Source organism: Rhinolophus hipposideros (genome assembly GCF_964194185.1).
Source record: "Rhinolophus hipposideros genome assembly, chromosome: 16".
Lineage (NCBI taxonomy): Eukaryota > Metazoa > Chordata > Mammalia > Chiroptera > Rhinolophidae > Rhinolophus > Rhinolophus hipposideros.
In genome coordinates this window covers 17,997,899-18,015,108 of record NC_138062.1, presented here as the reverse complement: position 1 = coordinate 18,015,108, position 17,210 = coordinate 17,997,899, and the positions used below count along the sequence as shown (strand labels likewise).

Here is a 17,210-nt window from a genome sequence, read left to right as displayed (position 1 = left end):
GGTAGTATAGGAATCAAGTTGGGGAAGTACAAAATAAATTCAAACTACTCTACCACGTGCCATAAACACTGATTTGCATGCCATTGATAGCAGCAGTCCCACATTTTGTAAAAATAAGCAGTATTAGTATTACTATAGAAATCAGCATTATAAATAACAATCTCAGTTATGTGTGGGCAGATGGACAGGATAACTTATAGAAAGGGGAAAAGATAATGCCTTAAGGAAAAAGTGAATAAAAATCAAATGAGAAAAGAAAATTAAAGGAATGCAAAGAAAAGACCACTTAAGGATTATAAAAGTTATATTTATTCACGATGCTACATTTATTGCATTCCCTTAGAAAAATGGAGAACTGTTTATGTACCCAATTTCCACATATAAAACTTTATACAAATTATTTGTAGCACATAAAGGCCTCTGGTACAGCTAAAATCCTGACACTACAATTTGGGTAATCCTGCTTCAGGGTCTCCAGTTTATCAAGTCTGTCCATAGAAAATAAAAACTGGAATAATTGTCAGTCTTGCTGCTCACATTTAGAAATTATTTGAAAATATAGTAAAATTTTCAGTTACTCTAAAACTCAAGGTAAACTGCAAGGGGATACATTTTGTTACCAATTTCAATTTAACAGTATAATAAATTCACATCTTATCTTGGCTGGATCTTTTAAAATAACAACAAAAACCACCTTAGTTTTGACATTATCTTTCTAAATTGTGGCTGCTTCAGAAGGTAATTTGTCAAAATTTTTACCAAATAATTAAAAAAAATAATATTCCTCTTACAAAATGGTACAATAACACCTTAAAGAACCAGAAAATACTAAATGTCTTTGGCTATACAACTAAAAGGCCATTCTTCCAACAGAATAGGGCATATTCATCTCAGAACCAACTATAGAAACAGAAAGCATAACAGAAATATGCACAAATTTAAAAATTTTTCTTGCCTTTTCCCCCCTTTCTACCTACATATAATAAGCAAGGAGAATGCAATTTACATAATCTTTCCAGATGAGACTCAATAGCACTACAAAGATGATACCCAAATTTCTGCAAAGGCAAAGTGAATTAAAACAATTACAGAACTAACTGAAAACTGAAGGGACAAATGTCATTTGCAGTTTTTTTTCTCGTTGGCATTTTTAAGCCTATGGGTATAGAAAATATAGCTAACAACAACAACAAAAAATCACACTCTTCACATATGGAACTAGAATAGAAAAATAAATCAAATGAAACATTTATTAATATATGACGCCTATTTTATTATTTCAAGTGTTAATGATAAAAAAAATTTCAGCACAGCTGTTGCATTTTAAAAAGTGGAACTACATACTATGTTTCTAGCTCAGTAAACAGATGAACCTGATGTCTTTGAATGACATAACAATTGAGCATTGTACAGTACATCTTATGAAGACCCGTAAATTAAAGAACTACTGGTTTAAAGTTAGTGATTATGAAACAAATTTAGATTCATAGTTTCAGCTTCTTTTTTCTTCCTCGACCATCAGGTGCTCCATCCATTTTACGTTTTTGTGTCTATAAACAAACACAAAGATTACTTTTCATCACAGCACTAGCATTAATGTGAAATACAGTGACAAACGCATGACAACACTTTACTTAATAACTGCTACATCGTAACAGGTATTAGGTTTTCTTACCCAGAACAATCTTATCTACTCGTATTACTAATACAACATTTTAATGCTAATAATGAAATAAATAACTCACAATTAGCAGTAGTAAATCAATACACTAAACAAATGTATAAAATGCCCTCTTACCAAAAGAAAGCAGTAGTAATAAGAAGTAATTTGTGAGGTTACACAAATAATAGGTATTACCCAGAAATATTCATTTATTCGTGAATTTATAAATTAACTATTATTAAATAACAAGATGGCTTTTTTATCTTAAAATTTTTGCTTTTACATTGCTAAGATATCATGAGGACAGTACATCAAAGCTAGAAGCTAATAGCAAAGTTGTAAAGCCATTGCTTTCCTAATATTTCTTTAAATATTCTACAATTGTTACTTGTATTCCCCAAGGTAAAGTGTAGGCCCTTGGCATTCACAAGACATACCTTCCCAGATTTTCACCAATCCCCACCATCATATCGTGATTTTTCCCCACACAATGCAATCAAGTGGCACAAAGCTTTATTATTTATAAAAACAAAAAACAAAAACCCTAGCATATCTATGATAGCCAAGTAATGTTCAAATTCTTAAAAAGATAAACACAAATCTATCTAGGAAAATATTTACATATCTGTGACTACTTACTGAAGGCTTTGGTCCTCTTTTCTTTTTTTCTGCCTTCTCCTTTTCTTCTAGTTCCATGTTTTCTCTTTCAATCAAGGTAATCAAGGTGTTACATCTTCTTTGGAGCTCCTGAGTTGCAAACATAAACTTACATGGTAAACTTGTATTTTCCATCTGTAACTTAAAGTATGTTTAATAGGGTAATATAAAATCACTTACACACACCCCCCAAAATTTTAAAAAGCAAAAGGAATTGATTTTTATACAGTCTGTGCTATAAGGTTAAAAAATATATTTGTAAGTATTTTTATTTCATTATTTAAAACCAAATTATTGTGTATTTTTCACAAATCCTTCTTTCACTTCAGAATTAAAACAGTGAAAATATCTCATAATACCAGGGTGCCACAAAAGAAAAAAGAATGTATACAAGTGGACACTTTGGTCAACATTGCTCAAGCAGTAGTTCGCCATAATCGGAAGTGTCTGAATTCTGATGGTAACCACTTTGAGCACCTCTTGTAATTGCGGAAGTCAAATGTGATTTGTATTCATCTTTTGTTATTGGTATGTATTGAGTATTGTAATTTTAATAGTTTTCCTTTCTTAAAATGTGTATACCTTTTTTGGGCATCCTCTGTATATGCAATACTGGTACTTAGTGCCCGTGCCTGAGAACTGTCATTTACACCCAAACTTTAGAAAAGTAACAGCGTGCATATTTAAGGGTCAAAATCAACCAGAACTAACTTTAGTAAGAGATGTACATAATCTTTCCCATTAAAAGCATTGTCAGTAGAATTATGGTAACCAATGTACCACATGTCACCTTTCCCAGTTCTGAAAAAAGTCATGAAGTCTACAATGAGTTCTACCTCATCTCTCTAGTAATCTAACAGCCTCCAGAAAAGATTTTATAGTATAGTGTAGAAGTGGTAGATAACCCTGAAGAAAATAGAAGTCCGCTTGAATCACTGCTGGCTCCCAGTTCCACTCCTGAGAAAAACTGTTTTTCTTTTCCTTGTAATCAGTGATACTACTACACAATTACAATAAAATCATTTAAAAATGCTATTTTATAGAATATACCATACAAGGTTTAGAAATATTTGCAGTACTATACAGAGATAAAAGGTAGTGTACTGTATTTCTCAGGTACAGAGGCGCATATGCCAGAATGTGTTACAGATGTGAAGTACGAATCATCCTGTCTCTTGGGCAAGGATTATGCCTCAATTATTTATCAAAAGGGGCCACATGTGTTATCATTTTTTATGGGTGCCTTCACATGAAACATGGTAGAAAGTAACAGTTTTAGACCATGATATTGTACTGGTAAAATCCATGTGATACTGCATCTTGTTTCGCTCAGTATAAAATCTTTCTTCCTTATTAATGATATCAATTGTTCCTACTTAACAAGACATAAGGTAGAGCTTTTAGTAACTGAATCTGTCTTTCCTCTGACTACGTATTTATAGTTACTTGTAATGTAACATTTCCCAAACTAGGGTTTCAGAAAACAGTAACCTCTCTGAATGTTTACTGGGGAAAAATAAATAAATAAATAAATAAATAAATAAATAAATAAATAAATAAAATAATTCTTCAGTGGTCAAATGTGAAGACTGCAACTATCCTGCATTTTGAAGAGTGACAATGTATTTTAAAACCATTGAAGGAAATCGTTATTATAAAGATGATTAAACTGTTTATCCCAAGATATTTCAAACTTAAGATTACAGAACTTTTGAGCATTATCATCATCCTCTGAACACAAAATGCAGTTAAAAGTTCAAAGGGGTAAGTAAAATACATAAGAAAAAGACCAATTCACCAAAGCCAACCTTCTCTGAATTCTAATTTTAGATTATTAGAATTTCTAACAGAAACAGCCAGATATTGGAAATAAAAAAACTAACCTAGCATTAAATCAGTACAAAGAGTGTTTTACTACATTTATTTTACAACAAAAATAACCTAGACTCAATATTATTATGGGCAGATGTCATTTACAAAACCAAAGTCTGAACAGTACAAATTTTAAATTGTAATTACCACATTCTTGATGGTTGCCAGTTCCTCCTATTTAGAACATAATTAAACTAATTTTATCATATATAGTCATGTTAAAATACACGTGGGATTAATGGATGGGACCAATAAACTTAACCTACCTATGATGTCAAGTTTTTAACTATGGAGGTGAACTGTTTTCTAAGCAACTGAATTAATCTACGACACTAACAATATATTTAACAAAAATTTACTTCAAAGATACAGTGGAACCACAATCTTCTCTTAAGAATAAAAGAAGCTACCTCAGTTAAAGAATATACACTTACTCTGACTGTTTGCTACATTACACAAAAAGGCCCAAGCACTCACCATTGCAGTTCTGGACTTAAGAAACCAGTCAAATCTAAATTGAGGAGAGTTGCGAATACACTGTCGCAATTCATCATAAACATTTTCTTTGTCAAATCCAAGTTTGTGAAGCATACAGATCAGAAAACGATCCTCTTCTTCAGTGTAGTTTTTTCCTTTGTTAGTACCATATGATATTCTCAGCTGATGAAAAGGTGCTTTGTACCGTCCAATCTATCAAAGTCAGATTTTATATTATATAAAACATAAAGCCTATATTATCTGTATTTCAAACTCAATTTTAGTAAAATTAGCTAAAATGTTTTATTTCAAATCAGAATTTCCTATCCATAGCATCTTGATTGTATTATATCCCCTTTGTCCTGAAACAACTTTATATTCATTATTATTCTAAAGGGAATCACAGACCCAGACTTTCTGATACTATGTAGGAAAGAACTAATCCTAGTGACTCTGACCCAGATATAGCAACTGAAATACGAGGGTAAATTCTGTTAATACCTACATTTTCTTGGAAGAAATTTTAAATTTTAAACCATAATTCTTTTCCTTTTTAAAAGTTACTTTAACGCTCACATTCACAGGTAGGAGTTATTTTATTTACTACCATATTTATTAATATACAAAGTACCTTTGTGTCAAGTGCTTTTTTGATACTAATTCTTCTTTGAATTCTTGCCTCTCCCCTTTCAATCTGAGCCATAATCTTCTCTATGTCCTGGAGCTCATTGCATCTTTCCCAGAACACAGCTGTGGAAGAGTAAAAGTTGGGACAGATGGGATGGGCAGATTTATGACAAATTGTTATCATAAATATCCTCATTTTATTTTGCTAAGGATTAAGAAATATTTCCAGTTCTCCCACATCCAATACTAGAAAATAAATAGGTCACTTATAATTTCTTAGTTTCCTTAACTTTAAAAAAATGAGGTGAACTGGATGATTTAAGTATTTTCTAACTCTTCAATTTCTGAAATTCTAAGCAGACTCATCAAAGTACAGCTATACTAGTCAACTTGAAAATCGGCACGTAACACTTGAGAAGTTATAGACAGAGATAAAATAAAAATAAAAGCTGTTAGTCAATAACCTATTCTTATTTTCTTGGCTACAGCTACTTAGCTAGGTTAAGAAAATTAAACAGTTATGCCATTTTAAAGAAAGGGACATTTTCTAACTCAGCTTTTAAGAAACAGAACAAAACAAGACACTAAGTTGTGACAAAATTAAGTTATCAAAACAGTAATTCAGAGTAAGAAAACCTGAAATGTTTAACAGCTCTCCAAAAACCTAAGAATGTACTTATATCTATCTGTTAATGTAATAAAAGAATTACCTGAGTATTCAATAACTTCTTCTGGAGTTTTCCCTTCTACTTCTCTTGCTATATTTTCAATATCATCACGACCCCACTTCTCATTAGCTTTGATAAACTGGTTAAAATCCCTCTTATTCCAATTGGTAAATCCCTTCAAATCAACAGAAATAATATTTAATCACAGTACAATGAAGGTGACAGAGATGCTATCACACTTTACCAATGCTTCTATTACAGAAACTAATTTTTGGTTGCTCTTAGTTCACGTACATAGTTACCACTTTTTATGTACATAGATGTACACTTTCAGCATTACATCATATGTTGCTTAGCCAATAAACTGAGTGGAAGAGAGTAAGGAATGCTGCATGAAAAGGTGACACTTTTGCTGAGCTTTGAAGGATTAGCAGGAGTTTGCTAGGAAGAATAAACACAGGTTGAAGAGTGGGAAAATGAAGCTTTAATGGTAGGTTGAGGCCAGATTCTGACAGGCCTTTATTGAATTCTAAAGGATGTTAAAAAAGTACCAAGCAGAAATATCTGAGAATAATGAATTAGCAGCAATGTGGAAGATTCACAGGAAGTAAAGGGAACACTTTAGAGAAAAGGTGATCAAAAAAGGATACCCATTCAACCAGTCAAGGCTGGTGTAAATCTATAATCTTATCAACTACCTTAAAAAGTAGTGACAATCAAATATAGCATGTAGCCATATGTTCATGCTTTATCATCTCCAATCATTCCACTTTGAAAGCTAAAACTTGTACTTCTTTGTATACCCAAACACAACCTAACACAGTACCTTACAAAATAATAGTTAAAAAATTTTGTGTTGATTGAAGGCTATACCTGTGTTAGAAGCTTCTCTTTTTCTTCTAACTCTTCATCATTAAGAGGTTCAGCTTCATCAATTTTAAGCTGTTCTTCTTTCTGTGCTTGCGCTGCATTTGGTAGGTCAGGATTTCGAGGTACCTAAAAATATATTTTTCTATGTCATTAAATCAGTAAATTTTAGAAAATACATGATGGACTAAATTCTTAACCAACTAAATGGTATTTCACAAATTTTAATCCAACCATGAAAGAAAACATACCAATATCTTGCATTTATTAAGTTAAAAACAAACAAGACTAGGTATAAACAAAGTGTTATTTCTATTACCTTGTACCCGATAGTTTTTCTGTAATATAGAATTTCTTTTTCCAATAATTCAAATAAACGTGGGGGAAAGAACTGGAAATCCTGAACATTAGGTTGTTTTGGAGGCCGAGGAGCCTAAAGAAAAATGAAAATAATATTATACATAAATACCAAACTATTTTGCTTTAAATCTATCTCTAATCATCTTTATTCCATAAACTGTGTGATAGCCAATTAGTTCTCTAAGCAACTGAATGCATCTTTCAATAAAAGTGAAATAATAAAATTTTAAATGCATATATAAAATTAATTTTTAGAAAACTTTCAACAATTAAACACTGAATAGTTACACTGTAAAAAAAAATCACAAAATATAATTCTCAACCAGTTTTTATTGTAAGAATATAAGAAAAACAATTTACATTACAGTATCTTTCAAAATTTTTGTGCTGTCAACTCACCTTGGGTGCTTTAGGTTCACTGACACGAAGAGCTTCCCTAAAATAGGCATCAACAGCATAGTTGGCTTTTCTTTCTCGTTTAGGCGGTTCAATCCACTCTGTGAATGCAATCTAGCATATGGAAAATAATTCCAATCACCAACGTTTATTATATACAGTTGCAAATCTTACATGAATGCAACTCGTACTGTTTATGTCATTACGACTGTTTGTAAATGGAAAAGATATTCATAAAACCCTGGACTATAAGCTCTACGAGGACAGGGACTACACTTTGCTCAATACTGTAATTACAATTAACACATAGGACAGTGTCTATGAATAGTATATGAATAGACCAAGTTAATAATACTCTAGGGTAAAAAAAAATGCTATAGAATGTATGTTACAGCCCAAATTAGGAGAAATATGTAGGTATCTATTTACTCTAGAAAAAAATCCAGAGGATATGCATGTCTAAATGTTAACAAGGCAAATACTAAGGTAGAATTATTTTTTTACACTGGAAGTATTTTCTAATTTCTCTCTATATAAATTCCAAGTACTGCTTATGAAGTTAGAAAATTTTTCTTTATTACCAGCCAATTCTGCAGTTAAAAAAAAAATCCTAGTAAGGTTGTGACAATTTTTTTGCCAATAATTTAAATTTTAAATATCTTAAAATTACTGTATTTGCCCCACACAAAAGACTTCACTATCATGTATTTCACAATATTATACTGAATAGGATACAGTAAGCTTCATTACATAAACCTTTACATTTCTGAGTTTATGAACTGAAAATTTGGCATCAAATTTAACATAAAAATGAAAATAATTTAGATGTGAATAAATAGAAATGACTTCTACTGTAATACCTATTACACCTAACATTTAAAATTCCAAGTTTCAAGTAAAATAAAGCCTCAAGTAAGCAAAACCTCTAAATTACCTTTTGTTTTTCTCTATAATCTTCTCCTTCGAAGTTATAGACACTTGACTCTGTATCCATTGTAAAGTTTCTAAGTGAGCTTTCACCCATCTTAGAGAGCTTTTCATTCATCTCTGCAGTCTAGGGAACAAAAGAAACACCTATTAGGTTAAGAATTCAAAAAGTATGAGAACTATAGTCAAAATGGATTTAAGCTTTACAATACACAAAAGCTTCTTTTTATGGAAATCATGCTATCTGTAATTCACATAACAAACATTTCCTTGATTTTGGTTTAAAATATTTTATATTAAAACATTATCATTTAATCTACATCTCACCTTCTTTGCACCTCTTTCCAAAATGCCATCAATATCCTCATCAGTAATCTCACTTTCCTTTGAAGCAAAAACATGTGTCGCCCCATGTCTAATCATTTGAAGCATTTCATCTTTGCCAATTTTGTTCAGATTCTGATCCACAAGTCTTCCTGAAAAAAGATTACATTGTATAATGTTAACTGAACAAATTTAATTTTACTGGAAACTTCAAACTTTAAATGTTAGATGTAATACCATGTCATTTGGCCTCAAACATCAATCATTTGTTTATTTACATCTGATTAATTTTCATTTTTTACATAAAATTTAAAGACAAATAGTTGGTAAGCTCTGAGATGTTTCTAAACCTTATTAAGTATTAGGTAATAAAGTCTGTTGTACACTATCTCAAAAATATATATATAGGGTGAATAATACTAATTTTGGATACGTGAAAATTGAAATTATTAGCAAGACTTAAAAAAAAATTATTAACAGAGGAGAGAGCATTACAAACACGAGAAGTTTCTGATAAGCAGAAAGATGTTAACACTAATACTCCCAAATCAGCTTTTTCGATTTAGAAAGGTGAAGTAGGAAAAAAAACATTCATATTGCCAATTTTATGTAAGGACTGAAATATACAACATCAATTTCTGAAACTTCATAATCTTAAGGACTGAAATTGTTGAAAGTTTAATTTGGTCACAGAAAAAGTAATTAAGATCTTCAAGTGGCAGGAATTTCGCCAACTCTGTAATTTGTGTTATCAAAAATAAAAGGCATCAAAACAAAACAATATACTGCATAGAACTGTTTTCACCCTCAAGGGCCATTCACATATACTAACATAAAGCTTTAATTTTTGTATTCCAACCAATTTCTAATGAGTTGATAAAGACCTAAGTTGTTTTCTACAACTTCATTAACTACTAATATCATGGTTTTCAATCCCTAATAGAATGTGCAACCAAACTTCTGTGACTTTTAAAATCAAGATATACAGGAGTCCCTCCTTATCCAGGGAAGATACTTTCCAAGACCCTCAGTGGATGCGTGAAACCAGATAGTACCGAACCCTATATACACTATGTTTTTTCCATTACATATATACCTATGATAAAGTTTAATTTATAAATAAGGCACAGTAAGAGATTAAGTACAATAACATACTAAAATAGAACAACTGTAACAATAAACTGTAATAAAAGTTATGTGAATGTGGTCTCTCTCTGATAATGACGACAGCTATTAAGTGACTTAATGGGTATCATATACAATGTGGATACACTGGATAAAGGGACAGTTCATGTTCCAGGTGAGACAGAGCGTGATGCCACAAGATTTCATCATGCTGTGTCATACACAGCATGCAATTTAGAAATTATAAATTGTTTATTTCTAGAATTTTCCATTAATATTTTCAGACCATGGTTGACTATGGGTAACTGAAACCGCAGAAAGCAAAAGCATGGAGGAGGGGCTACTGTATCCACAGAACATTTTTCTTTGGATTGAAAGCTATCTCACTGCTATCAAAATATTCTTAGGTTTATGGAAACTACTTTCCTGTTGGACAGGGAGGGTGCTTTTCAGACATAAAATGCTCCTTTGTGTTCTCATCTTTTTAGTTATGTGTCTCAGTCCACAAGACAGTAACACAGAGGTAAGCACCTGAGGCTTGCTGTTTGACTAATACTACAAATGGGATTAACCAAGCAACTAGTACAAAATTTGCCCCAGTAAATAAATTACAAAATTAAACAGAAAAACTCAAATGTATTTCTAAGTGACTATAAAGTGACTAATATTTTTGTAATCTTTAAAAAACGTTGTATTCTCATTTATAGATGAGAATAATTGAGAACAAGAACCACATGGCAGGTGTTCTGTAAACACATGGATGACCGTGAGGGGAAAAAAACCTAGTCACTGCATCACCCATGAGAAACCTCACGATAAGTCCCCAGAGGCTTTCCTAACAGAACCCCTCACCCTAACAGTTTACACAGCTCCTGATTCCGTCTGAGTTACTTCCCAGCTGCATGAATGGTGCACAAGTGACTTGCGTCTACCACTGATGCCAACCTCAAACTGGTATGAGGAATAAAGGAGATAATGGAGGTAAAGCATTTAGCATGTTACTTAGCACGAAGCAAGCACTCAATGTCAAGCTATTATTAACAAAAACCAACTAACAATAAGCATCATTTATTGTCTTCAGGTATTCAGGCATGTGGCTAACACTATGGTTGGCATTACAGGATACCAAAGACTTGTAACATGCCCTTACTTACATGGAAACTAGAGATGGCAAAACCAAGACACATACATGAAATAATTAGGGAACAATGCTAACAGTATACCTCTCAGCTCTGTAGACATAGAAAGTATATGCTCATGATGCAATATGAGAAGGAAACAAATCAATATGGTCCTGAAGTTATTGAGGATTTTTTTTTCCATTTTGGCATTTTACATGTTCCATCACCAACTTTACTGGTAGCTTCATGAAAACATATATGTCTTCCTTAAAAACTGATCTGGATTGAGACCCTGAAGTTCCCTTCAACTAATCCAAAATAAAATTCCACTTCCACCTTGTAATCCTAGTTACATAAATGTTTATTCTGGGGCAGCCCGGTGGCTCAGGCGGTTGGAGCTCCATGCTCCTAACTCCGAAGGCTGCCGGTTCGATTACCACATTGGCCAGTGGGCTCTCAACCACAAAGTTGCCAGTTCAACTCCTCGAGTCCCACAAGGGATGGTGGGCAGTGCCCCCTGCAACTAAGATTGAACAGGGCACCTTGAGCTAAGCTGCAGCTGAGCTCCCGGATGGCTCAGTTGATTGGAGTGTGTCCTCTCAACCACAAGGTTGCTGGTTGGACTCCCGCAAGGGATGGTGGGCTGTGCCCCCTGCAACTAGCAATGGCAACTGGACCTGGAGCTGAGCTGCGCCCTCCACAACTAAGACTGAAAGGACAACAACTTGAAGCTAAAGGGCAGCCTCCACAACTAAGATTTAAAGATCAACAACTTACCTTGGAAAAAAATCCTGGAAGTACACACTGTTCCCCAATAAAGTCCTGTTCCCCTTCCCCAATAAAATCTTTAAGAAAAAAATCAATGTTTATTCTATCTCTCCTTCACTAACTTATAAACTCATTGAAAGTAAGAACACTTCTTAGTTCCATTCACCAATGTTATCTCAGAACGAAGAACAATGCCTGGCATCAGCTTGGTGCTCAATAAACAGTTGCAGACTAGAAAAAGACTGTATCTGTTACTTTGAGTTGCTTTTGTATTTGTTTAGTATCCTTCAGAGTAATCAACAATGCTTAGTCAAGTAAATCGTAATCACCACAGCTCTAATTAATATGTACCACATTAAATGCTAGGTATTTAGTAGGTAAAAAAACAGGCTCAGAGAAGTGTAATAGAATTGCTAAATGGCAGTCAATATTCAAGTGTCAACCTTTCTGAGCCCAAATTCATCCTCTTAACCAAACCAAAGCTTACTAATCTCTGGAATACAAATATTGTTGGCTGCTACCTTGATTAAATAGATGCTTAATAGTAAGAATCTTAAAAATTCAGGAAAAAAACATGCATCAATCCAACTTGATACATTTTTAAGGTTCTAAGGCTCACCTTGTTGAATGACGATTGAATCCAGTCTGAGTTTCATTTCAGCACGTTCCACTATTCTTTCTTCTACAGTGTTATCAGTTATAAAGCGAAACACTCTGACTGTCTTGGTTTGTCCAATTCTATGTGCTCGGTCCTAGGCAAATTACCATAAAGTTAAAAAGTTACATAAATAACATTTGAATGTGCATACTGAGAAAAAAAGCCTAAATATTCTCAAGTACAAAACTTTTTAAAAATATGTAACAAAACAAATACATTATGTTTTAAAACAGATTCATAGTATGTTAATATTTCTTAAATTCTCAAAGTTTCTCAGTTTCAATTAATTGGTTATGTCGCAAGGAAAACTTTTAGGAGGCATGGAAAACATCATAGCTGCTGAATCTGTGAGAAACTATCACACAAATTTTACTAGATTATACAGAGATAAAATATACATAACATCTCCAGACATGAAAAAATTATAGTTCTTAAATCTGATAAGTTTTTTTAAAACAATCTTTTTTCTTAGGTTTAAATTCAAAATGTTTTTCTACTTAAATCAAATCTAAATTTCCACTGCTATTAGAGAAAGTAACGTAAATAAATGAACTTCACAAAGAATATAAAAATCTCAGCCTTTAAATATTACCCAAGTAACTAAATACAAGTAGTCAAATTAACTTGAATCCCATTTTCTGTTTAACTTCTGGTAAGTTCACAAAGCACACTCCTGCAAAGCATCCCTATTTCTAATTGATCCATTTTCCCCAGTCACCCTTATAAACAGCAGAGAATGAAACTGATCAACGCCAGAGACTCAATTGTAAGTTCTCGTATTCATCTACACATCATAAATTTTCTCAAAAAAGAATGATCTTCCTGATCTGGTCAAGGTACTCCCACACATGGGCATAAATCTGAATCATCTAATGTGGCAGGTAGGTTAGTAGCTCACCAAACCATTTACCTTTCCTCCTAGGACACAACTCTACTATCCTTTACCAGTTCCCTTAGTCAGTTATGCTGTATGACCAGTTCTGGCCAATGAAGGGAGAAGCACTTTCAGGTCTAACCCATACAAAGTTTCCTAGGCAATCCTCCGCTCTCTCTCATCCCCCTGCTATAACCAGAATGCAGAGGATATAGCAGGACTCCAAGATCCTAAGATAAGGAAAAGCTGTAAGATGGAAAAACAGATGGTCCCAGACTTCATGATGGTTTGACTTAAGATTTTTTTTTTTTACTTTATGATATTGCAAAAGCGATATTCATTCAGTAGAAATGGGCTAAACTATAATATTGGGTAAATACATTCTTGACTTACGATATTTTAAACTTATCATGGGGTTACATTTCACGAACGTAACCGCACTGTAAGTCCAAGAGCAAACACCCATATACTGATTTACATGAAAGATCACCTACAAAATACCACCACTGAACTATTAGGTCAGAGAAAAATAAAATTCTACTGGGTTAAGTCACTGACACTTGTAGACTCTTATTAGCTTGCTCTAAATAGAAAAACCCATAAGCAAAGAATATATTTATTTGTTATATCTTACCATAGCCTGGAGATCTACTTGAGGATTCCAATCTGAATCATATAAAATTACGACATCGGCAGTAGCAAGATTGATGCCAAGACCACCAGCACGTGTGCTTAACATGAACACAAACTTCGTGCTGTTTGGTTCATTATACGCATTGATGGACTCCTATAGACATAAAAGAAAACATAAATGTTAGAATATCATTTTATCTGATCTATTTTTACCTACCCTCCTTGGATTTTACTCACTTGTCTCTCGTCATGGGGTGTCTGCCCATCCAATCTGCAGTACTCATAATTTCTCCACATGCAATAATCTTCCAAAATGTCCAATACCCTTGTCATCTGACTGAAGATTAGTACTCGTGAACCTGTTGGTGAATATTAACAGCACGTTATCAGAAGGATCAAAAGCAAAACCAATTCTTTAAAAATTTGAGACTCACCAAAACTAACACTAACCAATTATTCCTTAATTCCAAGTTACCTAGTTGGACACAAGAAAAAACTATACATTATTTATTATTCAACTCAGTCACTCCTAACATTTTCCCCATGATGACACAAGTATAAGAGGGTAATATCTATAGAACACACTAAAGCAAATAGAAAAGGGTGATTTGTATCTGGCCTGGGAGGTCTTGCCATCCCAAAGGCTGAGAGAATCATTATTATTTTTTATTGCACATACATTTAAAAATAACCTTCTACTACCACAACTCTTCCATGTGCATGGCCCTACACATCTCCCAACACCCCAGTCTTAATCTAGTTCTGAAGACCCACTCCACATTGAAGGACTGTAAATGTGTGCCTCACATCTCCACTGGTTATCCCTGAACTTATCTGACATGATTCAAATTATTCAACTGCCTTCCATTTCTTCAGCAAGCTGCACAATGCCTTCAGCAAAATGAAAACAAAGAGATCATTTAAAAAAATAATAATTATGATCTTGTCTTGGAAGCTAGGCTGATAATTTGCTGCTGTCCCACCTTCCATAACCCCAATGCATAAGGATGTTCAAAAGTTTCCATTTTCCTTGCAGAATTTATCATAGCTTTCATTATTATCTGAGTATTTCTAGCAAGTTCTTCACTCACTCCTCCCTACCAATTCAATTCCTTTAATTACTTGACTTTCAAAGAAAGCATGCTAGAAAATATACTTGTACTACAAGGTATAAAAAGAAAGAAAACCAATTCACTAACAACTTTTACAATGTTTTTGATAGTCATTATAGAAGATTCATCTACTGACACAATTATAATTATTAAAATAAAAAATGGAGAAATTTTGAATCTGACTGGATACTTCATTTTACAGAATGAATAATTTATGCCTTGATATCTGGGATTTGTTTCAAAATAATCTGGGAGGAGGCAAGCAGGTACAACATAGCTAACAAGTTTTACCATGAACTTACAACGGTTGAATCTGGCTTCATGCTAAGTTTGTTCTAAGTAAGTTCATTCATGCAACTTAAGTACACCTGTACACATACGTCAGACATACTCATTTTCATATAAAAAATTAGCATGATGTAAGTAAAACTGTTTTGGATCCATTCACATAATATTTAATTAACTAAAAAACACCACCACGAACACACCACTGTTTAGCAAAGGCGTGTGGTTGGAAGGAGCATTCTTGACATTTTCTAAGAAAAAGTTGTTACTTCTGGGAAAGCATATATAAAATGAGAACTCTCCTCCCAAATCCAGGGAGTACGGTTGCCCTAACTACTGGTTACTTTCTAATAAAGACTTAAGGCCTAAAATTGGGAGAGGAGGTGGAACTTAAGACCGTGGACAGAAGTTAAATATCCCATACTTTATAACTTTAGGAAATGCCAGAGTCGTCTTTTCAAAGTGTAGTGCTCCTTATTTTAACATTAGAATTTTAACAAGTTTTCATTACTTCTCAATTTGATTCCAGTAACACAGATACCTTGTTCCTTTAATTTCGGAAGTAGCTTATCTAACACCACCATTTTGCCACTGTTGGTAACCAGATGCATATCTGTTGTATAAGGTGGGCCAGGTTCAGCTCCATCAAAGAGATATGGATGGTTACAGCATTTCCTCAACTGCATCAGGATGTTCAACAACCTCATTTTGTCCATCTTCCCTGCAGAGTTTAGTATATCTATATCCTTCATTAATATCCTAGTATACCTGTTGAGAAGAAAAATATTTCAAGAGGGTTCAAATGTTTCCTGTCTAGTTCCTGCCATTTTATGCACTCATCCCCTTCGCCATCTCAACCCAAAACACCTGTCAACCCATCAACTCGTAAGATGTGGTCAGGAATCTACCACAGTAACCTCTCTCTCCTTCTGTTTTTCCTTATTGCTCCCAGATATACAACAGTGTTCTAATTTTCACACTTATGCTCGAAGTTCATCTCCTTGGGATGAATTAAAACAAAATAGTATGATATCACATTTTTAATAAATTAAGCACAACTTAAAACATAAGTTTTAAACATAATTTTAATTTGTAGTCTTTTCTAATAGAACAGTGTCATTATTTAATTACTATTCAATGGAGCTAATAGTATAGCATTTGGGTAAGAACACTAATCTGAGGAGGAAGAATTATGAGAGGTAAGGCATGATAATGGGAATAAGATCAATACAATGTGACTTAAATTAAGTAAAAATACATGGGGTAAAAAGGGAGAAATGAGAGTAATGAAGCTACAGCCACAGGCTAGATTGTAAAAATCCTTGAACGCACCCTAAGAATTTAGATATTAGCCTCCAAGAAAGAGCAATCTATCTAAATACCGAAGTCTCAGGACCTTGAATCCTGTGAACAAAATAACGTAAATAACCTAAGCACTCTAGCTTAACAAGTCCAACTATGGGGCACAAAACATCATTCAAGGCAGACCTCTCCATCATAATTCTGATAGGAAGTTCACCAATATGTTTAACTAAAAAAGATTTGCCTTCCTTTAGCACTGACTCATGTCTTAGTTCTATGTGTTAGAGCTATACAAGACAAGCCTAGTATCACTGGTACCCTATAAAGCCTTTCAAAAGTTTTGAGGACATTTAGGATGGTCTACCTTCTATGGTGATTCTCTTTCCCAGAAACCACACCCATTTCCTTATCTGACATTCTTTCAGTATGTTTCCCAACAACTCCAGCCCCTTGCAAATACTTATCAATATCAAGTACGGAACTGAATAAACTTT

General features: G+C 33.4%; 1 protein-coding gene across 1 annotated transcript in view; it reads right to left on the bottom strand.

The window, feature by feature from the left end:
- Nucleotides 1-291: 291 nt before the first annotated feature.
- The window catches only part of SMARCA5 (SNF2 related chromatin remodeling ATPase 5), a 36,044-nt gene continuing 19,125 nt past the window's right edge, over nt 292-17,210 (bottom strand). The window contains exons 11-24 of the mRNA XM_081077747.1: nt 15,956-16,182; nt 14,255-14,376; nt 14,019-14,171; nt 12,472-12,604; nt 8,842-8,990; nt 8,522-8,641; nt 7,591-7,701; nt 7,151-7,264; nt 6,838-6,960; nt 6,007-6,139; nt 5,301-5,419; nt 4,670-4,882; nt 2,303-2,410; nt 292-1,550 (exon numbers count right to left, since the gene is read on the bottom strand). Coding sequence (XP_080933873.1) covers nt 1,485-1,550; nt 2,303-2,410; nt 4,670-4,882; nt 5,301-5,419; nt 6,007-6,139; nt 6,838-6,960; nt 7,151-7,264; nt 7,591-7,701; nt 8,522-8,641; nt 8,842-8,990; nt 12,472-12,604; nt 14,019-14,171; nt 14,255-14,376; nt 15,956-16,182 — 1,891 coding nt within the window. The 3' untranslated portion in view covers nt 292-1,484. The remainder of the gene's footprint in view (nt 1,551-2,302; nt 2,411-4,669; nt 4,883-5,300; nt 5,420-6,006; nt 6,140-6,837; nt 6,961-7,150; nt 7,265-7,590; nt 7,702-8,521; nt 8,642-8,841; nt 8,991-12,471; nt 12,605-14,018; nt 14,172-14,254; nt 14,377-15,955; nt 16,183-17,210) is intronic.